The sequence below is a fragment of the Carettochelys insculpta genome, chromosome 18 (genome assembly GCF_033958435.1).
Source record: "Carettochelys insculpta isolate YL-2023 chromosome 18, ASM3395843v1, whole genome shotgun sequence".
In the NCBI taxonomy this organism is placed as follows: Eukaryota; Metazoa; Chordata; order Testudines; family Carettochelyidae; genus Carettochelys; species Carettochelys insculpta.
Window position 1 is genome coordinate 4,448,251 of NC_134154.1, and position 24,913 is coordinate 4,473,163.

The 24,913-nt window shown below is 39.3% G+C and overlaps 1 protein-coding gene across 2 annotated transcripts in view; it reads left to right on the forward strand.

Moving 5' to 3' along the window:
* SPPL3 (signal peptide peptidase like 3) overlaps positions 1 to 24,913 on the forward strand; it is a 78,409-nt gene that overhangs the window by 43,256 nt on the left and 10,240 nt on the right. For both annotated transcript variants that reach the window (XM_075013093.1, XM_075013092.1), the window contains 4 exons: positions 9,508 to 9,596; positions 12,300 to 12,419; positions 18,233 to 18,311; positions 19,913 to 20,025. In XM_075013093.1, coding sequence (XP_074869194.1) covers positions 9,508 to 9,596; positions 12,300 to 12,419; positions 18,233 to 18,311; positions 19,913 to 20,025 — 401 coding nt within the window. The remainder of the gene's footprint in view (positions 1 to 9,507; positions 9,597 to 12,299; positions 12,420 to 18,232; positions 18,312 to 19,912; positions 20,026 to 24,913) is intronic.

Consider the following 24,913-nt stretch of genomic DNA (forward strand, 5'->3'; position numbering starts at 1 on the left):
TAAAAAAAAAAAAAAAAAAAAAAAGGGCAGTATTACAGCGTTGTAGCTGTACAGGCAGTCATGTATTACCATGTAATTTTTGCTGGATTCTGTGTTAACTCTAACATAACACTAAATATTTTAAAGTTGTTAATTTTCAATACTGAAAAAATTAAGCCCATTTTTATATACTTCTCTCCTTGTGCTCAGAAATCCGTAACCATCAGAAACTCTGTTCAAAAGTTAGATTGGCAAGTATCAGTAAAATGACACTTTGAACCCACTGGTTTTAGCAGGGGTATGATTGATATCAGACTTGTGCAAGTTGGAATTAGCACTGCTGTGTACTATTTTAGTCTCAGTAGGCTACTTATTAGCAGAGGAAGCTTTATATGGATCCCCAGATCCCTTCACTTAATTAGCATTGAGGTTGCAGCTTCGAGTTATACAGTGTGTGACAAGACTGAGGTTTTTAGCCATTATGTCACCAGTAACCTTTAAATAGTGCTTAAATATTATATACCTACTATTATGATGACCTGATTGGATCCCAGAGGGTATGTTTACATGGTAAATAAATAAATTAAAAATTATGGCATTGGGTCCAGGTCTGGCTCTACAGACTTGGATTTGTGGGGCTCTTGTTATAGTGCTAAAATTGTGCTTCCACAACCCCATTTTAATGAAGTCTTTCCTGCACAGAGGAAGCCATTTTGAAGAATGGTGTCCTCGCACAGTGTGACCCACGTGTGTGGTGTGCAAGGTCACGCTATGGGGAAGATGCCATTTTTTATAGAACAAAATCATCTCTTTCAGACATGGTGACTTTACACATACCATACATGCCTGGCACACTGTACAGGTCAAAATGTCATCCATCCATGCAGTAGGAATGGCTGGTGACACAACCCTATTGAGGGTTGCAAGCCACATTGGAAACTGCTGATGTAGACCAGGCATAGACACTTTTTGCAAGGGGGTGGGAGAGTACTCCACAAATTTTAATAAGTCTTCACAGGCCTCAAATTTCCACTACATTAGTGGAGGGGGGAGTGGCATCTGGGAGGAGCCTGGGTGCAGGAAGGAGTTTTGGGCTGAGACAGAGAATTGAGGCGTGGGAGGGGTGAGGGCTCTGGGTGGGAATTTCGGTGCCAGGATGGGGGTTCTGACCTGGGACTGGAGATCGGGGTGCAGGCTCTGGCCACAAGGTGCATACCACAGTCCATGGTGCAGCAGGATGCGCAGACTCCCTGGTGGGGTCTCACGCTGTTCCTGGAAGCAGCTGGCTACTGGTAATATTTGTGGGCCCCTAGGGGCGAGGAAGGCAGATCTGCATGCCAGTACAAGCACCATACTCATATAGAAGATCTGCTGCACTTCTCCCAAGGGGAACACAGAGATGTGGCAGCAGTAGCTAGCTGCTTCCAGGAGCAGTGTTGGGACAGTGGCAGGCAGGCAGTTTGCTTGAATGCCACGCTGTGCAGTGGGCTGGACAGAAATTTTAGATCAGATGGACCTGGCCCCTGGGATCTGTAGTCGGGGGGTGGGGGCGTTTCAGAGCCAAGAAACTACCATAACACAAATAATAAAATGAGAGCCTACTGTAGGGAAACATATCTTTGGACTCCCTCGAGTAGCAATAGATGTTATTACTAGTGAAGTAGATTGTTGTCCACCTAGTCAGTGATCACTAATACCATTAAGCACTAAATATATTCAAAATATCTCTTAGTGAAAGGGAAAAGTCCCAAAAATAAAAGCAGTTATGCTTTAATTTTTGGGTGCCTCCTTTCCTGTCTCCTTTTTTTTCTCATCTAAGTATATGCACAGTTGCTCCCTGAGGACTAGTTTCTTTCCTTTATTAACAGAGGTTTAGTTAACCTTCTGGGTCAGAGGCAGTTGAGATATTGTTGTTGCATAGCACTTCATACAGTTTGAGGTGTAGGGTAGGTGGTCTAAACACACTGGCCTGTGTGCTTTCAGGCTTCTTATGAGAAGGAACTGCTTTTATTGTCAGGTATCCTTGTATATAAACATGGTGACTTCTTGCAGTTGAGAGGAAAACTTTCTCTTAATACATGTGAAGACAAAAATACTCTGTATCATGTGTCCTATGGGAAGGTTAGCAACTGCTGTGAAACTTGCAGTCTTTTTCAATAAAACATGAAGCAGCTAACCATATGAAACTAAATGAGAAGACATCCATTTCTATTGCTTATGTATTTTGGTTTTGATGGGGAAGGTATATTCACAGATATGAAAAGTGTTGGGGGGACCTTCATTGCCATTTCCTTTTTGCTGGCAGGAAAGCAAGTCCTTTTTTATATTGTAGTTTATTGCCACTTAGTCTAGAAGTTGATATCCTGCAGGTAGATAGCGGTTTGGGATTTTGTTTGTTTGAATTAAGCGGCTGCTACTATTTGCTACATTAATTAACAATAACAGCACAATGGAATTTTGACTGTATTTGTGCATGGTTTGCCAGTTCTTATTTTTCCTAAAGCCTTACAATGTGGGTGAGTGTATTGCTGAGAATTTTCCTGCATGTTCGCTGGAATCTCTTTAGCTGCATCTTAAACAAGTGCTACTTAAACATTGAGCTAATATGAAGGCATTAATGTCCTAAGAATAGTGTTTCTGCAAATCTTCTGAAGCAGTGTGACAGCAGGAGTGATCTGTGGTTGAAATGGAGCTTGGCTATCTGTGACGTGCCAGCAGATTAGTCACCCATTTGGCCTTCATGTAAACCTACAGAATGTTTCCCTGGGAGGATAAGCTGTGGCTTAAGAACCTGGCTTTAATATAGTCTTATCCAAGTTGTGTTGTAAAGATCTACAGACAAAACAACTGTCGATTGCTGCTGTTTCGAAATTGGTACTGCATGCTAACTTCTGCCTTTGGAATTCTCCCAAAAGTTAAAATTATCCAGAAAGTGATTTACTGTTGCACTTTGCGTTTAGTTTCTCAGTATATCTTGTTCCCTGATGGAAAACTGAATTGTTTTTTTCAGAAGATGCTTATGGATCACTCCAGTTTTGATTTTAAGTCTACAGCAGAGAATAAGTACAAATCATAAAACGGCACCAGGTGATCTAACTGTAGCTGGTCCATAGCTGTGGTGATATTTTGTGATGCCTATCAGTAAGCAAATGGTGTCCTATCATATTAGCTGAAGGCACCTACCTCATTAGGGTTTGCTGTCTATTCAGTTCACAGGCATTCCATATAGTCTTAATTTTAATACACCCTCATTGGTCCAGAGCAAAGGATTTTGCTTGACCAGGGAAGGTTAGCTTGCCCTCCTGCCCCTTCTTTCTGGTCCAGGAGCCTCTTCGCCTGACAAGGGATCTTGCCAGAGCAGAGAGTGCCAGTTTTCTGAGATGTAACATGTATCTTTAAATATTTTGTTCAACTTTGTGTAGAAAACAGCTGTGTGTCACATCTGTGTCTCTTGTCCATCTTCACCTATGTTCCCCCCACTTATTTTTAACTGCCAGACTTCTTCCTGGCTGCTAGCTCTCTCCTTAAATTACAAAAGGGTGTTTATTGGCCATACTATTAGAAGGCTGAGAGGAGAGTCTCAGCCAGTCTCCAGCAGTTTAAAGAACAGGATTTTTATTTTTGAGAAAATTGCTATTTGATTTTGTTTGGCTTATTCTCCAATGACAGTGGTTCCTGAAAGAACGTAAATGGTTGGAGTGGTGTTAGCTTGTTCGTGTAGTATAAATATGGAAGACACAGCCGGGAAGCAAAAGTGGGAGCATAGAGGGCAGCAATGACTAAAAGAGAGAGAAGTGTAGGAAGGGAAAGCACTTCAAGAGAGTGATAGAGGGAATTTTTTTTAAATGTTCAGAAAAAGGACCATTCTTGTCAGTTGTTTTAATTTTGAAACTGGATTATTTTTGAACAAAAAGTACTTAAAAAGCCCTGTTACTGTGATTAAGAGTTCCTGGGGAGCCAGCTGAGATGAGCTCTAACTGTTCAGAAGTGTGTGGCAGTTACTCCGTGGAAGCTTGCAATGTCAGACAGCAACCAGGTAGTGGGCAATCAATTTGGAGTGGGCAAAGCTACAGTGGGGGCTGTTGTGATCCAGATAACAAGAACAGTCAGTACCCTTCTGCTATGGAGGACAGCAACTGTGGGCAATGTTCAGGACATAGTGGATGGTTTTGCTGGGATGGTATTCCCTAACTGAAGTGGAGCAATAGATGGAATGCACATCCTTATCTTGGCACCAGGCCCCCTTGCCACAGAGTACATAAACTACAAGAGGTACTTCTCCATTGTGTTGCAGGCATTCGTGGATGATGATGATTGCTTCACCGTCATCAGTGTTGCATGGTCAGGAACGGTGCATGATGTGCAAATTTTTAGGAGCTCTGGTCTGTTTAGAGAGCTGCAAAATGGACTTTCTTCCCAGACCAGAAAATCGCCATTGGAGATGTAGAGGTGCCAATAGTGATTTCTGAGTGATCCAGCTTACCCCGTGTTCCTTTGGCTCATGAAGCCATACAAAGGCAGCCTGGTCTGCAGTGAGGAGCCATTCAGTTACAGGCTGAGCAAACGCTGAGTGGTGGAAGAATGTGTATTTGGGTGTTTAAAAGCTAGGTTCAGGAGCCTCCTTACTCAGTTAGAGTTCAGTGAAAGTATGCTGAAGTAAAATAGGGAATAGACTTATGGCATCACCATTATGGTCTGTGGGCATGTATTATGTAGTAGAAAATAAGAAAATGGTATGCAGAAATGCAAAGCCCAGAACTTTAAAGAAGCAAGAGCTAGTTGTTAGGCCGGACAGACTAGAGCCTTCAATTCTTCCTTATGAGACCAAGTACAGGTGTATGTGTATTTTATGTTTGTGATGAACTGTAATTGTAACTGTTATTTTAAAAAATCCAATTTAAATTAAAAAACCTGATTTAATTTTTTTTAACAATCAGGTTTTTGTGCACCCTGGACTTCATACCTTTGCAGCAGCCTGTTGGTCTGGGCTTTTTGAGGTAACGTATCTCCCAGACATTGTGACAATTAGTGCAAGGTAACTTATCTAGTAAGCAGTTTATCACAAACTTTAGAGACATCAGGGCTGTCTCTACACTGGCCCCAAACTTCGAAATGGCCATGCAAATGGCCATTTTGAAGTTTACTAATGAAGTGCTGAAATACATATTCAGCGCCTCATTAGCATGCAGGCAGCCGTGGCACTTCGAAACATGAGCAGATAGGAGTAAGGGGACTTCAAAGTAGGCGGGGTCCTTTCGAAAAGGAGCCCCATTGGGACAAGCTGCATGGTGGCGAGCCGCGTCAATTTCTAAGTGCCGCGGCCGCCCGCCTGCTAATGAGGCGCTGAATATGTATTTCAGCGCTTCATTAGTAAACTTCAAGATGGCCATTTGCATGGCCATTTCAAAGGTTGGGGCTAGTGTAGACATAGCCCTTGAAAATGATAATCTTTCACTAAAGATTCATTAATTTAATAATAATCATTTTTGATGTATGAATCAACCGTTAGTGAGTGACAGGGTGAGACCAGAGGAGCAGCTTACAAGAGAAAAAGGGTGCTTGACACAGCCCTGGCAATCAGGCAGATTGGAGCAGCCAGGGAAGAGGCAGCCATAAATCAGTTGGGGCCAGCTGTTCCCACCTAAGGCTGCCTTTAAAAACCTTCCCCCATATTAGGGCCAGGGTAGAGAGGGTAGGAGGAGTTTGGCGATTCAAACAAGCCAGGAGGGAGTTAGGGAGTGGTTCAGACATCAGATACTCACCCCAGAGATGGCAGAGGCACAGAGTGGCTCCCACAGATAACCTGAGGGCCCAGACAAAGGCTGAGGGAGCTGAGGACTGACCCTGCTGCACTTCGGGACTTGGTACCAAAGCTTGGACCTCCAGCAGATGCAACAAGGCCCCATGGCCACATGACCTGAACAGAGGACCTAGGTCCAGGAGTTATGTAGACCCTACCACAAGTGATATATAGAAACACGACAAAAAAGCATAATTTATAATTATAATTTAATATGATTTGTTAGTCTTTAAAGTGCTGCATGGCTGATTTTTGTTTAAGATACAGACTAACATGGCTACCTCTGTTACTGGAGGAATATGGTTAGCATCTGTAAGATAAGTACACACAACTAATATTACCTCAGATTTCTAGCAATGTTCATTTCCATTTAAAAGGTCTAGCCTAATCAGCGTTGAATGGTCCTAATTTACATTTACATAATTTGCTCACATGCCTTTAAAGGTTGACTCTAGGTCATTTGGCATGAGAATTTAACTCTCTATGGCCATGTGTCCTGCTTTTAACAAAATTTGTTGCATCTGTAAGAGCCATTTCAGCTATTGTTTTTATGGTCATATTATAATTCAGTAACATCACAGTTACATAAACTAGTTGCTAATATTGAACATAACTAGATGCTTCAGTTCTTGCCTGGCTTTATGATGATACTGGCTGTCAAGTGACTGATGCACTATGTTTAACCCTGCTGTGCCAAAACATAATTTTGTAGCTAGTAATACTGGTACCTCCATACTGGATCCAATATCAGGTTTAAAAAGTGGGCAGAAGTGTATCAGATGGGTAGCTGTTTTAGTCTGTGTCTTCAAAAACAACAACAAGATGCAGCTGATGAGGCGGGTCTTTGCCCACAAAAGCTTCTGCTCCAAAAATCTGAGAGTCTATAAGGTGCCACGGGACTTGTTGTTTTTCAGGGGGGGGTGGGGAACCAATGTGACTGCAACACCATATGTTTCTGAAGATTTTGCATACAAAAAGTTCTATTCAAAGACAGGTTTATTACTACTTTAATTTACCTTGGATACATACTGTATTTTTGATACCTAGCTAGCAGTTAAATTTATAAGGCTTATAGGAGTACAGAATTACAGTCTAGGAGTGAAACTTTTCCATGCTCTACATGAGCCTAAAAGTGAATTTAAAGCAAGAACAAAATCTGTTCAGGTGCTCTTGGTAAAGGAAGTAGAAGAAACAAAATATTTTTGAAATACAAAAAGCCTTTTTTAAATGTGGTTAACTTAAAACTTCACATTTGTCTAGATCTCTGTAAGGACTAGTTTCCACATGTGCAAAGTTGTAAAATGCAAAATTTCCTGCATCACTAAGGATTTGTGTAGAATTGAGCTAAGAAAATCTATCTGTGCACCAGGCTCACTGACAGCTAAAATTGGAGAATAGTTTAGTGCTTATAATGTTGGGAAAAATAAAGCTCTGTATAAAATGCTTTATATTTGTTAATGATAGTTTAATGCTTATATTGTTGGAAAAATAAAGCTCTGTGTAAATGCTTTTGTATCTGTTGGATAGTGCTGCTGCAGAACCAATCTAGAATTCTCTCTGATTTTTGTGGTTCTCACGATAATGGTTTGTTGAATAAAATAAGTCATCAGCTAAGTTGCAGGATACACACTGTGGACATTCAAGTGGGAGAACGTCCTTGCAAATTTAATTAGTGTTACTTCTGTGTGCAACTTGATGGTATTTTTTACACAGTTTATTGCTCATACTGCTAGGCCCTTGTTTGAAGTTCTACTTTTTCTAGGAATTTGGCCAAAAATTGGAAATTGTAAGTTGGTAGATGTAAGTAAAGGAAGGCAACAGAGAAACTTTTTTTTTTTTTAAATTAACAAATACTGATTTGAAAGAGTCATTTGTGAGTTAAAACAGTATCTTGTGTTAGGCGTTCTGGCTCTTTCTGCACTCTTCTATTGGGCTGTGGATTCCATCATGCAGCAGCTTATCAGGTCCATAGGCAATCTCTTGCTCAGAGGCTTGGAGTGCATTGCTGCTGATCTTTTAATACAGAGCCCCAACAGGTTTCGTGGAGCACTCAGCATATGGAGTTAGGATTCAGCTAATATTTTCTCTGTTTCATGGTCCAAGATGAAACTGCAAAATCTAGGACCAGGCCCATCTGTGTCTCCAGTCTTTGTGAACAAGGAAATCATCCAATCCTTTTCCGGCTTTCTATACTTACCAGCTTCTCCTGTTCTCAAACTGATGTTCTCCATCTGATTATGTTGCCAGTCACCATGTTTCACGAAATCCCTTTTAACTCTTCAGTCAGCTTTGGTTTTAGTGATTTTGAGTAATTTTGCATTATCAGCAAACTTTTCCACCCAATTGTTTACCACTTTTTCCTCCTGATTTGTTGATACGTTGAACATCATAAGCTGCAGAACAGATCACTGAGGAACTTGGTTATTTATCTCTTTCCATTGTGAAAACTGACCATTTATTCCCCTCCTGTGCTTCATGTCTCTGAACGATCTAGTTACTTATCCTGTGCTGCTTTAGTTTGCTAAAGAGTCTTTGATGAATGACCTGATAAGGCTTGATAAAGCTGTTTCCAGAAGTCCAGGTACACTATATGCGTTGGATCACCCTTGTCCATATGTCTGTCAACCTTCTCATAGAATTCTAATTGATGTTGAATGATTTCCCTTTATACAAGTTGAAGAGTCAACACATCTTGTTCATTTGTGTGCCCAATAATTCTGATCTTTACTACAGTTTTAACGAAGTTGCTTGATACTGAACTTATGCTTACAGGCCTATAATTGTCAGGATTGCCTCTGGAGCCTTTTTAAAAATTAGCATTTTATTATCTGTTCTGCAGTCATCTGGTACTGCTGCAGACAGTGAGCCCATTCATATTGTCAATTGCCTGGCAAAACTTGAGTCTTTCATGGTGATGGTGGGCAGAGAGGGCTTTTTAAGTGCATATGTTGCTTAAAAGCTGTATAGTGTAGACAGCCTCACTTCAGTTATTTTGGTTACAACTAAAGTGTGAGCCTCTATTATGGTGTATCTAAAAACATTTGCTTTCAGTTTCCAGGCTTTTCTTTCTTGTGACAAATCCTTTTACTTTCCATTTGGCAAGCCACCTCATTTTTTGTGTGGTTCCCTTTTTGAAATTGAGGATTTCTTCCCCCACCCCCATACAAGCAGGTTAAACTTGGTCCTAGTAAGCTCTTCTGCTATATTCACCTTTTGTACCAGGGCCTGCCTACCCCTGAGGACCAAATCAAGAATTGCCTCTCCTCTTGGCATTCCGGATTACTTGTTCCAAGAAGCAGTCATTAATGGTGTCTAGAAATATTGCCAGCCAGTATTTGATTAAACTCCCCCTTAATATTGCATTTTCTGTCTTTGTACCCTCCTCCCCCTGAGTCCTCTGTCATCTTCCTGAATATTTCACTATCACTGTCACCTCCTGGTCAGGTGGTCAGTACTCTAGTTGTACTGCTATACCCCTATTCAGGCATGGAGTTTCAGTCACCAGAGCATTGTACTACTCGATCATTTACGATTTTAACTATATTTGATGGGTTTCTTTTGCATATGATACTATTCCAGCAGTGTGAGCTACTCTCTCATTGCTGCGCATTTGTACACTGGTATTATGTATCTTATTTGTTTATCTGTGGAAATAACTTTAAATCAGACAATGATTCTCAATGGGAATTTGAAATTGGATTATTAAGAGTTTGCTTTCTTCCTTACAGGTCCCTTAACATGGACTTTGAAAATCAAGACAAGGAGAAAGACAGCAGCAGCTCACCTGGATCTTTCAATGGCAACAGCACCAATAACAGTAAGCATTCTCCAGCTGCCCACATTAGTCCTCTCTGTGTTCCCAGAAGCCAAGCTAGTATGCTGCATTCAGGGATTTATCATTGTATGTACTCTTGCCCGCTGCTGCTTTGATTAACAGCACTACAAAACTCTCAGTTCATAAGTCTATGTGCCAGAGTGACCTACACAGAATGTCTCCACTACATCACAAAAATCAAACACTCCTATGTACAGTGTGGATTCAAAAGTATTAATGTCACACTGTAGAAAAGTTATGCATTACGTGCTTCACGGCTGTGTGATAGGTGAAAACCTTGTCTTTTTTGCTTTTGAAATACTAATATTAAAAATAGATTGAAATTACAGTAGTGTTCATCACTATGGAGAACCTGAGTATGTCACAAGCATTCATGAAGTTACTTTCAACTTTAATTAATACATGGGGAAATATTATTATATTATTCTGTTTTATCAGTCAGTAACCCTTGAGACTCAGAGTTAAATAACTTATCTAAGATGCACAAGAAGACTCATGTGAGGCCATAACCCAGATCTCTTGATTCCAAATCCACATTTTTTTTTCTGGTCATGTTTGGTAAAGCATGATTCTATATTCCAACTTGAGCATCTGCTTAAATTGCTAGAGGCTGAAAATTAGTGTAGTGCTAACATGACCTTCAAAATATGAGGTTCAATCTTAAAGTGAAAAAGGGGTAAGTGAATAAGATGCTAACTTCACATGGGCTTTGGTTGCTCTTTAGGATACACGTACATTTCTGTGTTAAATTGAGATGGGCCAAGCAAGATACGCTAAAGTCCTTGACTTTACTGTTGCTTTCTAGAGCTTAGAAGAGGCTGGCCTTGTATCCCCTCTCACATCTTTAGACAAAGTAAAATTGAAGCCAGGAGGCTTCAAAAATAATACCCCACATAAGTCAGGTATTCATAATTTATCTGTTCTGAAATAAGCATTTCTTATTCTCTTCCCACAGAAGCCTGATTCTTAGACTCCAGTTAATTTATGGTGCTGCAATGTGTGCTCACTGGCACCCAGCTGTTTCAACATATTATGTCTGTTTTTAAAAATTGTTATTTGGCCCCTGCACAAGTCTGGTGTGGTGTGTGTGGTTGGTTTGTTTGTTTTTAAGTAAGGAATGGTTAAGCTTAATAGGAGCCAACATACCTCTCTCCTATATATCCTATGATCTTAATATCACTGAATGGATCAGACTTAAAGCCTTAAGTATTTACGATCCACGTTTAGAGAATCTGCTTTCAAGTATGAATTTTACGGCCTACTTTTTACACTAGCTTAAGTTGACAGTAAAATATTGTAGTATTGTAGACCATACTGATTTAGAGTTCTATTTTCAAAGGTACCTCAAGATAGGTCTACACTTCACATAAAAACCTATGTCTGGCACTTACCAGTGGACTCAGATTTGCAGTGCTGGAGCTCAAGTGTCTGGTGGGGGGCTGGATTGAAGCCTGGACTCCAGGACCCTCCCACCTCAGTGTCCTAGGATCCAGTTCAACAGCCACTTAGCTGGAGTCTCCTGGCGAGGTCAGGAGTGAGTTTTCATTTGCAGTGTAGACGTACCCATAGTGACCTATGTGCGTTTGAAAACTTGAGCATTAGCTTTTTATTTATTCTGTAAATTTAGCATGTAGAGGTTGGATCTCCTAGGTCCAGCACCCTAGGACCTCACTGGTCCCAAATGAGGGAGTTTGCCCAACTGGGGAGGTCAGTTTTGACCTCCTGCTGCCAGCCTCCAGGCTCTCCTGGGGTAGAGGTGGGGCTCCAGGCTCTCCGGGGGCCGGAAGGAGTGGGCACCTTTCAAGTGCCAATCGCAGCTGCTGGCCACTCTTCCCTCTGAACTTCCAGTCAGTCCCACTCCTAACTGCCAGGTCTGTCTGGTCCAGCAGCATCCATAGTGCTGCTGGAGCATGGATATGTTGCTAGACCAGTATGTCCTGACCCGGGGAAGTCCCACCTGTAGTTGTAGGAAAGAACACTATAACAATACAGAGTGGCCTTCTCTTGAGCAGGGTTTAAAGAAGGTGGTCTTAACCTAAGGTAGCTCATAGAGCATACCAGGGAGGCTGTTTAGCACGTGCTAAGCTGGTCAATTTTAAAACAAGCTTTAGCTCAACTGGTTAACCTGTGCTAAAGAACATCTTGCATTGTGGTCTTCAATAGAGTTTTAGAACTAACAATACCACACCTTTAAATAGACAATGTTGATTTTGCATAGATTAAGCTAAATAATATATAAACATGATGAGATTGGGAATTAAACTACCACAATTCATGCTAAACCTGCTTTCATTTCTTGACATTCACAAATAAATAACATCTGAAGCACAGACTGCCACCATTCCCACCCATCTCTCTTACTGGGCTGCACAGGGAAAGCTAACTCAGCTGCTGTTCCTTACTCAGTCCCCATGAAAATGGAAAGTCTTTGTTGAAGATCCAGCTTTGCATTCAGTACTGTGGTTAGACCATGATGTATTTTCTTGAAAGTAAATGGATATCTCAGAACCAGTATTCTTGAGTCATCAATATAATGACCAAATTCTCTATACAGTCTTGCATATGTTTGGGTGATGGACTACAAAAACAGACCAGGGAGGATTTAAAGAGGAGATTGTTTGTTTGTTTTATCATGTGTGCTGAGAAATACTGTATATGAAACCTGTTCTGTTCCTTTTCCTGCAGGTATCCAGACGATTGATTCTACCCAGGCACTGTTCCTTCCCATTGGAGCATCTGTTTCTCTCCTAGTCATGTTCTTCTTCTTTGATTCAGTTCAAGTAGTCTTTACAATATGCACAGCAGGTGACTACATTCTCTTCTATTCATGTTAATCAGTCTTAAACAGGAAATATTAATCATTGAGTCTTGTCAATAAGAACTGAAATGTGTTTATGGGTATTGTGGTCCAAGCATATGAAACATGTTATGAACCATGCTTAAAGTTGTATTTCTGTACTTACTTAATACACTTCTGTAAAAAGTGTGTATAGAGGGAAGTACCTTTTGAAGATGGGATAGCTAATTTGAACGGTGAATTGGCCAATTTTTCTGAGTCATTTGGACTGAACTTTGAGAAATAAAATGTACATGTAAGTTATAAAATAATGCCCAGAACTGTGTAAGGAAGTGCTTCAAAATCCAGACATTTTCTTCAGTACTTTTAATTTCAGAACATCTTTTGTTTTTTTTCCCTGTTTTTGTTATTTACCTTTGTTTGGATATTCAAGGCATGATGGCAAACTATGTGGGTGGCACTGGAAAGAAAAGCTGGGGAGAAATAGTGAGAAGCTACTATGGCTCCATTGGGAGCTTCTTAATGACCTGAAAATCAGAAAGTGGAGACATGGATATGTTGCTAAGGATGAGGACAAAAGAAAAGGACAAGCTCCTAGGGACAAAATCAGAAAGGTTAAGGCCCAAAATGAGTTGACTCAAGCAAGGGCAGTAAGACAAGAAGAAAGCTGGAAGAATGTGTAGGCCCTTTACTTAGTGGGGAAGGACAGTTGGTCACAGAGAATATTGAGAGTTAGTAATGGATGATACCAAAAAGGCTGAAGTGTTCCTCTTTTTTCATTCTTCACTAAAAGGCTAAAAATGTGATCAGTTACTTAATGCAATATTAACAACATAAGGGGGAAGGAATGCAAGCTGAAATAGGGAAAGAACAGGTTAGAGTACTTTAAGTTACATGTATTTCTAGTTTGCAGGACCTGATGAAATTCACCCTGAAGTGGTTATGGAACTAGCTGAAGTAGCCTCATTAGGGATTATTTTAGAGAAATCATTGAGGGTGGGTGAGGTCCCAGAGGAATGGAGAACCACAAGTAAGTATACCACAGGGTCCTGTGCTCACCAAAGCCTCCTCTGCCCTCCCAGAACTTCCAGAATGCCACAGATAGCTTATTTGCAGTGTTCAAGCTCAGGGAAGGAGAGGGAGGTGAAGGAACCCGGGGTGGTGGTGGAAGTGCTGTGCTCCTCAGCCACTTTCCTTTTTCTCCTGAGCACCCCTACCCCTCAACGTTGGTCCTTCCACAGTGGCCAGAGCTGAGCCCTGCAGCAAGAGGGGCCAGCATTTACTTACCCTGGCAAATTCCCTGATTCAGGACCAGTCACACCCTCAGGATGCAATACCAGGGAGGTTCAACTTCTACTTAAAAGGAAAAGTCAAATATGCAAATAAAAAATTAGGAGTAACTAGGTACGCAGTAGTACAGCTGAAAAATGAGGGCATGGGGTGGGGGTTACAGTGAATAACAAATTGAACGAATTAGTGTGGTGCAGTTATTGTAAAGTATAATATTTAGCATGTATTAACTTCAGTGTCATGAAAGCAAACTGATCTGTTCTGTTGGGATCTGGTGAGACTTAATGTGGAGTATTGTGTGTGGTTCTGAGCACCATACTTCCACCTCTTTTCAATTTATCTACAACTGTCCTAGAAATAACAAACATAAAATGTTTAGAAAACCTATGAAGAAAGGCTGAAAGATGGTGGGGGGGGAGATCTGATTATTCTTTTGATAGCTTTTTATATTAAGGGCTGTTCTAAATTGTTCTCTATGTCCACCAAAGGGAGAACAAGTAATAACGGGATTAATCTGCACCAAGGGAGATTAAGGTTATGTATTAGGAGTAGCTTTCTAACTTCAAGGATAGTTCAACTCTAAAACAGGCTTCTAAGGACGGTTGTGAAATTCCCATTATTGGAGATTTTTAAGAACAAGCTAGGCAAACACCAGCTGGGAATTTTTTAGGTGTATTTGATCCTGACTCAGGACTGGGAGGTAATTTATAACACCCCTCAAGATTCCTTCCAATGCTATATTTCTATTACTTTGATTTTTGTACATTTTGAGTGATGGTGTATAAAAGTTTAATTTAGTAAATAAAGAACAAATAAGTAACCATATGTCATTGCCACTCCTTCACATTTTCATCGATGAGTCTACCTCTGATTTCTGTATCATGCCAAATTTTATTTAACCATGGCTGTAAACTCCTTGTAGTAGGGATGGTTCCCTTTATTAAATGCAGTGCATAAATAACAAAATATTAATTTAGCCCCAGTTCTCCAAATTTCCCTTTGCCAATTTTTTATTAGTACATTATAAATATTTTGAAATCCATTATCTATAAGCCTCTCAACTTTTCTTGCTATATCTTCTAAAACTTCAGAAACTGCTTTAGCTTAAATTTATTTGAATGTAAGCAAATATCAACATGCTGACTTCAGAAAAAAAATCACAGTGGCCTTTTGGTCCTGCTTCTGCAGTTCTTCAGATCAATGTTGGCTGATCACAGTAGCAGTAAGAAAGTGCTTCCTGTTCCCATTTGGCAGAACCACAAATAAGCTACACACAGCAAAATTGTCCTCTTCTACCCTCTAGCTCAGCATTTGCCAAAGTGTGGTCCAGGGCCCAGTACTGGTCCTTGGACAAAAATAACGGTACTTAGAAAATATACAAGTTATCACTATCAAAACAAAAAGCAGTCAAGTAGCACTTTAAAGAGTAGCAAAATAGTTTATTAGGTGAGCTTTCGTGGGACAGACCCAGGTGTTCAGACCATATCCAGACCAGAACAGACTCAATATTTAAGGCACAGAGAACCAAAAACAGTAAGCAAGGAGGACAAATCAGAAAAAGATAATCAAGGTGAGCAAATCAGAGAGTGGAGGGGTGGGGGGGAGATCAAGAATTAGATTATCACTGTGCACTATTATTGCAAATAATAATAAACAGTGATTGAAGACTTTCCTCCCTAAATAATTTTACAACTTTTAACTTTATATTGAGTTATGTGGCAATTTGGTATGAGTGAGACTTTGTGTAGGAAGTTGCAAAAGGTTCCTTTTAGGTCAATTGATTTTTTCCAAATGTTGCTGTATTGATTTAACCTATGCGTTAAAGAGATTTTTTTTATTCTGCTACACATCTTAATTGGAAGGAGAAAATTATTTCCTAAAAGATGCTTTAAGAGGGGTCATTCAGAACACACAGCTTGTCTGTTACACTCAAAAGTGATGGGGTAAGATGGTGAGATTCTTCCCACAGCTGTTGCAATCCTCTTTTGACACAAGTTTTAAAATCTACCCAAGTGCTGTTAACATTTTTTACACATGCTCTGTACTTCACTTACTGCAACATCATTTGACATAATTTTTGTGATACTGTAACTTTAGAATTGTGTTTTGATTTATGATGTATTTGATCCTGAATTAGGTTCTGTGATGCATAAAATAGTGTTAAGCTTGAAGAAAAATATATTAATGTATTATAAATATAGTTCTCAATAGCTGTTAAACTTTTATATCTGTGCTGATAAGATAAATATATTTAATAGGAAATGTAGGTTTGTGAATAATAAATCTGCTTCGTTTTTGAAAACTTAAAATAAAAATGTGAATTGCTATACAGTGAATTACTGAAAATGTGGACTACTATCAATGTTCCCTCTTATGTTTTCCATCCATGTGCAGAGTTTTTCCATGCAGTTGTGAAATAACTTTTATAGGTACAGTAAGGCATGTGCAAATGCACTCCTCTAGTAGAAATGAAAAACCTATCTGTGGGTGCTCTGCTTGTCACCTGGGCAACATTTGGCACTCTTCTGAGTGACTGCACAAATTCATGGCTTACAAGGAGCAGTAATTACTGAACTTTGACAGATTACTAAAACATTTCATGTATTTTTTGAATGTTTAGCTTTCATTCTTAATTCTTGTTTTGAGATGTACTTTTTTTGCACATGCCCCCCCCCCCCAGTTTTTAGTAGTGACCAAAGGGTTATAAGTAAAATTGGAAAAGGTAACTCTGTTATCTAAGTTCAGAAAAATGCCAACTACCTTGAAGTAGTCGTGATATAGCTAGAGCAACTGATTTTTAGGAACAAGTTAAAGCTGAAATCAGAATTTACATCTAAACTTTGAAAAAGCCTTCAACAGCATTGATAGACATGCTTTGTGGAAACTGTTGTAATACCACGGCATCCCATCCAAAACTATTAACTTGATTCATTCAATGTAGAGACACTTGACATGCAAGTTGTTCATAGTGGTGTCTTGACAGAATCGTTCAGCAAACTCTCAGGAGGGTGACGAGGGTGCCTATTGTCACCTTTCCTGTTCTTGATCACAGTGGCATTGAGTGGACATTTTTCAAACTAGAAGACATTGATTTTGCTGACTGTGTCCTTCTCCTTTCACACCGACATGTGAAAGCATGGAAGAGAAGGTCACAACACTAGACAGAACTGCCACAGTGACTGGACTGAGCGTTACCAAGTGAAAGACCAAGACAGTGAGGATCAACCAGTCCCAAAACATCACCACCACGCTGGGAGGGTATGACCTGGAAGATGTGGAGCAGTTCACCTACTTGGGGAGTATTGTGGGCAGCAATGGAGGGACAAAAAAGGATATAAATGCCAAGATAGGGAAAGCAACAGCTGCATTCAAGACCCTCCATCCCATACAGAGTTCGCAGATGATATCTGTGAAGATGAAGCTGTGGATCTTCAATACAAATGTGAAGTGTGTGTTCTTGTGTGGATGAGAGACCTGGCTTACTAAAAAGTCTCTTCAAATCAAAAGCTACAGACATTCATAAATAGATACCTGAGGTACCGCCTTCACATCAAATGGCAAGACTTTGTGACAGACGAGGAGCTTTGGAACAGAGCAGGACAAGACACACTTGGTGTTCAAATCAAGAGAAGAAAGTGGGGATGGCTAGGCCACACTCTGATAACCAGCATTGTCTGTCAAGCTCTCACATGGAACGCTGAAGGAAAATGCAAAAGGAGAAAACCTCAGAAAACATGGAGATCATCTACTCAGATTGAAGAACAACAGTTGGGGTACTAGAGTCAGCTAGAAGTTTTGTCCCGAGATGGAGTGGTAGAGGAGACTTGTAGATGACCTATGCGCCACTCAGAGCACAAGGTTAAGTGGTGGTAGTCGTAGTAGGTATAGTTGACTCACTGTTTTTTTTACTAGACTTCCAAACACTGTAGACAGGATAGACAGGAAATTTTTTTTTTACCTGAAATCAACCCTTAAAATGTGATTGAAGAAACAGGTTAAAACAGGTTTAGATGATCTGAGCTCATTTCTTCTTGCTTGTGCATGAGCTTGTTTATCCATGCGAGTGCCGTCATTGAGTTCAGAGAGGCTATTTGTGTGTTTCCATGTTAAGAGGATTGGCTCTTTAGAGCTCTTGATATGATGAAGTATTTTGGAAATGTTTCATAACCTGATCGCAGTGTATATTTTTATCTTTTGACTGCTGAATATAATGGAATAATTGGATACACTATTTTGCTACTCTGAATGTGGCCCCAAGTAACTTAAAGAATATTTAAAAAAAAATCCATCTGCATATTTTTCTCCTTGACACTTTCTTTTTAACTCTATAATTTTAGTTGACAATAAAATGAAATGAAATGTGAACTTATTTGCACATTTCATTTCTAACAGTGCTGCAAAGGAAACCTTAGCTTTAATCTGTTTTCCTTTTCAATAAATTTTGTCACAAAGCTTTCTCAAACTAGGAGCTGTTTGCACACAGTAGAAAATGGATCTGAAAGTACTAATGTTACATTTTCTCTTTTTCTAGTCCTTGCAACAATAGCCTTTGCTTTCCTTCTGCTCCCGATGTGCCAGTATTTAACACGACCTTGTTCTCCTCAAAACAAGTAAGGACTTGATAAATGCTGTATTTATTTTATTAATGAGATTTTTTAAGTGAGGTTTCTGCTACTAGTATTAATTCCAAAGCTCTAGTGCTAATTGTTGCATAGTTCTGGTTCTCTTTGCTAGAGTCATGTTACTGTTTTGAAGCTAGGAAGAACAACTTCTGCCTGTTAGGAACACTTTCCAGTATGGGAAATATGATATCATTGTGGGGGGGTTAGTGTTCATTGTCTTTTCAGCAGTTTGTTTTGATTTGAGATGTCACTGTCTTTGGGAGCTGGGTTTTGACATGCAGCTAAAGATACCACAGTTGCATTATTTCAGAGACTCTAACGGCCATGTAATAGTCACCTTAGCATGAATGAAAGCTATATAATACCCTATTTAAAATGAATTGTGGACCTTGTGGATAGGTATCCACATTGCAATACTACCGTAGACAGTACCAGTTGATAGTCAGCTCTCTTGTAACCATCTCGCTGGAATTAAATGGACATAGACCAGGATGGATACAAATTGCTGATTTTTTTTTAATTAAATTCAGTTTATTTTTTTAAATAGATCTTTCTTGGAATTATGGCAACATATATTAAGGCCTAATTTGAAAGATTTTTATTTAGGATTGTAAACCTGTTTATGTAAGTTAAAAAGGATGTGTGTGCTGCTGAACTTTTAAAGGAAGTCAGAGCTAGGAAATCAGTGGTTAAGTACCAGGTTTGTTTGCGTGCAGTACAAAATGGATCTGAATGTACTGAATGGGGCAGGGGGCTGGACTCGATGGCCTCTCGAGGTCCCTTCCAGTCCTAGTATTCTATGATTCTATGATTTTTTTCTGACTAGAAATGAATTCTACTTACTTGCAATAGAAACTTCCATTGATTAGTAATCGGCTTTAAATGCCAAGCCTTTTAATATATCCAGCACCTTTGAGATATCTTCATGTAACTGCAGGAACAATTTTAAAATGCTTTTTATGTATTTTAAATGAAATATAATTTCTGTCCAAATAGAAACAAATATGCAGTGCATTGCTACCAATTTCTAATATAAAAAGTGAAAGTAAGAATCTGAATAAATGTAAATTAAACTATATAATTGCTTACACTATGTCTACATACATTTATCTACCTGGCTAGCAGAATGAAGCACCAAGGTAATAATACTGTAAAGGTAATATTTAGCTGGAAATCGACATGTTATAATATTTACTAACCAATGAGAATAAACTTTTTAATAGGAAAATAGCTATATACAAATGTAAAACCATGATTAACGTTGATTATTTCAATCAAGGTTTCTCACTTGCTGACTTAAATTATATTAAAATTGGTGATTTAATTGCTTTGATTTAAATCAGTTTGCTCTGGCTTAGACTAACACTTCCATCTCTCCAATTCAACTTTTAGGCAAGGTTTTTGATTGTAAATTATTGTTGCGGCTTCTGGTACCTATGCTGTGACAAAGAACTTACTTTTCAGTTTTGCTGGATATTGTTCTTGAGTGTTACTACTTCGGAGCCTCACCTGAGCAAAGCCAGAGATTCCTCTGTTCTTTAAATGGAAAGCAATCCTATCTTTCAACTAATATGGTGTGTTGTTTGCAGGATTTCCTTTGGCTGTTGTGGACGTTTCACTGCTGCTGAGCTGCTCTCCTTCTCCCTGTCTGTAATGCTTGTTCTTATCTGGGTTCTAACTGGCCACTGGCTCCTCATGGATGGTAAGGATATGAAATGTGGGACAAATCTCAATTGATATATTTACTGGTAAATCTAGGATCTTGGCGACATTTGCTAGCATTCTGGTGCCTTCCTGCATTATATGAGTAAAATGTTAAAATGCACTTGGCAAACCTTTGTAGAATATATGGTAAGCTAATACAGAGTCTGTATAGATGATGGAGTTGTTCACTTTATGCACATTGCAAGGATGTTATGGGGGTTTTGTCTGTTTGCAACATAGGATTTTTTATAATTAACACAGATAACAAAGAGCTCCTTTTTGTACTTCTGGATACAAAATTAGCTATACCCGTGGGCAGCAGCCCAAGCCCCTTTAAATCAGTCTGAGCTAGTATAGATGAGTAGGTTTTAGCAGTGATGGAAAGATTCTACTGTGTGAAGAAAAAGGATTGTATTGATGGTAGATGGTGTTTGTGTTGGTCTGGCCAGGAGGGGTGAAGTTGGTGGCCTTTGTTAATAAAGTGAGATTTATTTACAAGTGATCACTCCACGTAATTCTTTCCTTCTACAGTCTTTGATTACCATTTTTTCAGTGCCTCTGACTTGGAGTAAATCACACAGATTTTCATGAAAGTCATGCATGGGATAGTACTTGTTTTTTCAAACTGTCTAATATATGAGCATTTGTTGCTCCTGGAGATGTCTCAAAGGGTCAGACAGCCTAAGGCTCGTAGACTCGATTTTGTTTATCTCAAACCATTTCATGGCATGGGTCACATCTCAGACATCTTCCCATCAATTTTGTGATTGAAGCACCCTGCCTTTTACATCCATGGCAAAATATCCTTGTGGCAACTGCAGCAGTTTGTTGCATAAAAATAATGCTAGAGAAGGGGTTATTTAAATACCTAAAACTGCATTAAATGCGGTTTAGCATCTGAAAACGAAGACAATAAACATCATATGTCCAGATAGCTTTCTACAGATCAGAGTTCTTCCTGGACCACACACTAGAGGTCCTTAGATCATTATGGCTATGTCAGCATGTGCCCTGAAATTTGAAGGGGGCACCTGGAAGTGCCTTTAGTCTACAAATGCTACACAGCATGCCAGCGCTTTGAAGTTTGACACTTTGAAGTTGCTGCAGGGGAGAATTAGCCGAATGAAGTGCTTCATATTCATTGCGGCACTTCATTAGTAATCTCCCAGCAGCCTGATTTACCACACCCCCTTCAAGTTCTGAGCAAGTGTAGACATAGCCTTTTGTGAACTTTTGTTTCAAAAGTAAGATTTAATCTCTCTAAGTAACCATTGTAAGACAGTAAGGAAGTTTGCATAACAACAGTTTATCTGGCAGAGATATTAAGTACCGCTGCAAAGGATTAAAAAATCTCATTTCTGCCTCTGTGATGACATCTCCTAAATCTCATCTAGCAAAGTGGTTTCTTGATCAGGAAGCAGTTGAAGAGCTCTTGGTCTTCTAACATCTGTCAACAACATTGATTTCTAGCTGATTCCTACTGTTCATTTTGATTATTTTTGAACTGAGTTACGCAGAATATGGTACTTATAGATGATAAGACTTAATGAAGCCTTCTGTCCTCAAGTGTGAAGTAAATGTTAGGATGTAGTCCTTCTGATGGACTTCTGGCAAAAGATAAAACCTCATCTACACAAATGTTTAATGGGAAGCGTGAGGCAACTGAACTTGTATTCAGGTTTATTCAGTGAGACCACTTTATATAATGCATTTCATACTTCAAGACAAGAGTTGCAAGACTGTATTTGGTCACCTGAGAAGTAATTTGTAGAGCAGAGCTATCTGAAATTGGAAATGTGGAATATGATCTGGCAAGGAAGGGGATACAGCCATTGAGTTGTGTATTTTATCCATTTTTTTTTAACTGCTGTAGCCACATTTTGTATTTGTGTTCCAAGGTCTTGCCACTTAAGATGTCTTGATTCACATTCTATCAATTCATAATTATGAAGAGAGGCTAATTGGATAGTCAGCTGCTGTCCAGTCCCTTGCTTTGGTTTGCTTGTGTAAATTGATGAAAGCAGAGAGAGCTCTTGTTTCTTTAGTGAATTACACTGTAGTTAGAACAAGTTAATACTTGTAGAGCAGAGGTAGTTATGGTTTAGCAGTCTGCTCAGTTGTACTGCCTTGTTTGTAGCTTAATCCTTGCACCTGTTTCTCTTGGCAGGGCCTGTAGGTATTTACAACAATGGTTCTATAGAAGGTACATACAAACTGTGGCTTCTCCTTGATAGTGCTCAGATGCCCATTTGGTCGTCTTGGTTGCTTCTGTGGCAGGGAGGATGTGGAGTAATTATTCTCTCTCATGTGATATGCTAGGGTGACGAAACTCACCCTAGATTGTGCAGATCTCAATAATACAGTCCCGCATTACCCACTTCAATTACATGCTTTAGAAAACAGTGAAATAATTTAAACATGGACATTGGGACTATCACTGTGCATCTTAATTACCAATCATGAAAGTCAAAACCATCCTTCACACTATTACTTTAGCACAGTGTATTGCCAAAACATGCTAAAAACTTCCCTGGGTGTCTCATCCACATCAGTGGATGCAGCCAATTGACAACCACACAGTCTATTCAGTAAGGCAACGGGATCAGAGTCTGTCGCACTGTGTATGGGGCAAACTGTAATGTTAGGAGGAAGGGGACAGATCATTGGGAGAGGGAAATATTTTCAGGCCTTTAAAAAGTGATGCCAACAATCAAATACATTTTAACAGTGTTTCTTAAACAACTGCAAAATGTCATAATTTGCTAACGTGCAGTCCTGCCTTAATCTGTGAAGATGAAGATATGTTTCATTCTCAACTCAGGAACTGGGGTTTTGTTACCTTCCTTAGCATTTAAGTGTAATTGTGGTTTTATACCTGTGTGCCTGTATTTGGATAGCGCTAGGAGCGTTAAAGGTGAATAACGAACATTGAGAACAAGTCTTGACATTGGTAAAAGTACTTCCATTTCAAGTTAATTATAAGCTGAAATCCGCTGCTTAAAATAGGCATGCTTGAGCTAATATGAACTTGGGCTTTAGGTAAATCTCTTAACTGACTTAAGACAGAATGTTCTTTTGTATTCACTGTCCTGTCAGTTTCTGAATTCATCCTGTTTCTTGATGCATGAATGTGTCACATTTAGTCCTCAGAAATTTGCGTGTTTTTTAGTAAGAATTTATGCCCAATAATTGCGATATATTTTTTCTGGTTAATTTCATTATTTATTAAAGCCGCTATAGAAATACCACATTGTGCTGTTTAAACCCTGTCAGCTTTCACAAGCTAAGCAGGATTAAGGTAGGTCATTACTTAGCTAAAAGATAACTAAGTGTGCTGTGGGAAGTGATGTTGACAATTCATTGGTTGTACTATGTCCTGTGAGTTAGTACTGAACAATTCTCCCAGCACGTTGTTAGGAAGATTGTGCTTCTTTTAGTTAAATGTGATTCCAAGATGCTAACCCCTTGTAGTTAAAACTTAGGGCTTTTTATGCAAGAATAAGGATTTGAATTGATGTCTTAGCCTAGACAAATTCCAACTCCTGTAATTACATTCCTCCTATGTAAATTTCTCCTGTATTTTATTTTGGTCAACTGTAGTATTCATTTCCTTTTTTAAGCTGCTTTGGATGTTTGTGTCTTGTTAACTACAGCAATTCCACAGCTGTAGTGGTTGTTTTTCAATGAAACTGTCTGTAATAAAAAAAGCAGTCAAGTAGTACTTTAAAGACTAGCAAAATAAGTGCTACTTGACTGCTTTTTGTTTTGATAGTGTATAGACTAGCACGGCTTCCTCTCTGTTACTGTGTGTCTGTAATGTCTTGCATACCTCACAAAGTTCATTTACATCTGTTAGTCTAATGCTTTGAAATCTTGGGGTGAAAGTTGATTAAAGTACTTATTAATTATACTACTTTAGGCCTTTACATACATGCAGCTGAAATTGTACCCCATTCACTTGCAGAATGAAGGCAGTGCTTGGACAACAAGAGGGCAGGAAGATACGATGATGAGTTTGTCACCTTAGTTTTTCTTCTGCACAAATGTTGTGCAGGAGATAGAATGGTTTCTCTTCACTTCTTTGCACTTACCAACCCACCAATCACAGAGCACACTGACTTTTTTCCCTTTACCTTGAGAAAGCATTTGCTTTCTGGTTTAAGAATGAGCAGTTATTGCATCTTTTTCTCGCCTGCATTGCTGCCTTGGATTGGCTGTCAAGATGAAGACACTGAACAAAGCCAGCAGCCTGTTGTTTCATGACTTTCTAATTTCTAATTCCCTATCTTGAACAGTCAATAAGTTACTCTTCTCTAAATGTTCACCAGTCAGAATGAAGGTGGCTTTTTTTAATTCCCTAAAGTTGAAGTTTAGATTTCAATTTTCAGTTCTTCGGTCCAATGCATTTCTTAAACAAAATCCCAAGCTTAAAAAAAAAAAGACCCCTGTTATTTCTAATTTGGGGATTATATATGCTGTATCAGGTGCCAGCTCCTGTTAGGAGTGAAAGGTCATGCCACTGATACTGTTCTTGCTCTTAAGGTCTCTGATTTTTGACCCATGGCTGTAATGTCATAATTATTTAATTTTAGTGAAGTGAGACGTTATTCTGGGAAGAGGATTCGTAAGTTTAGATCACCACCATATGAGGGTACATCGCTAATGTTCTGGACACTGTGGTATGTCTACACTGCAATTGAAAGGGGATTGCAGCTTGAGTAGGCATAGCTGTACTAGTTTGAATCAAGCTAGCAAAGCTAAAAATAGCAGAGAAAACATGGTGTCATTGGCTTCAGTTAAGGATGTACAAGTCAACCTAGCAACATGGGTACATTCTCACCTCACTAGCCTGTGTCTTGATCTGGGCCACAACCCACTACATCTTC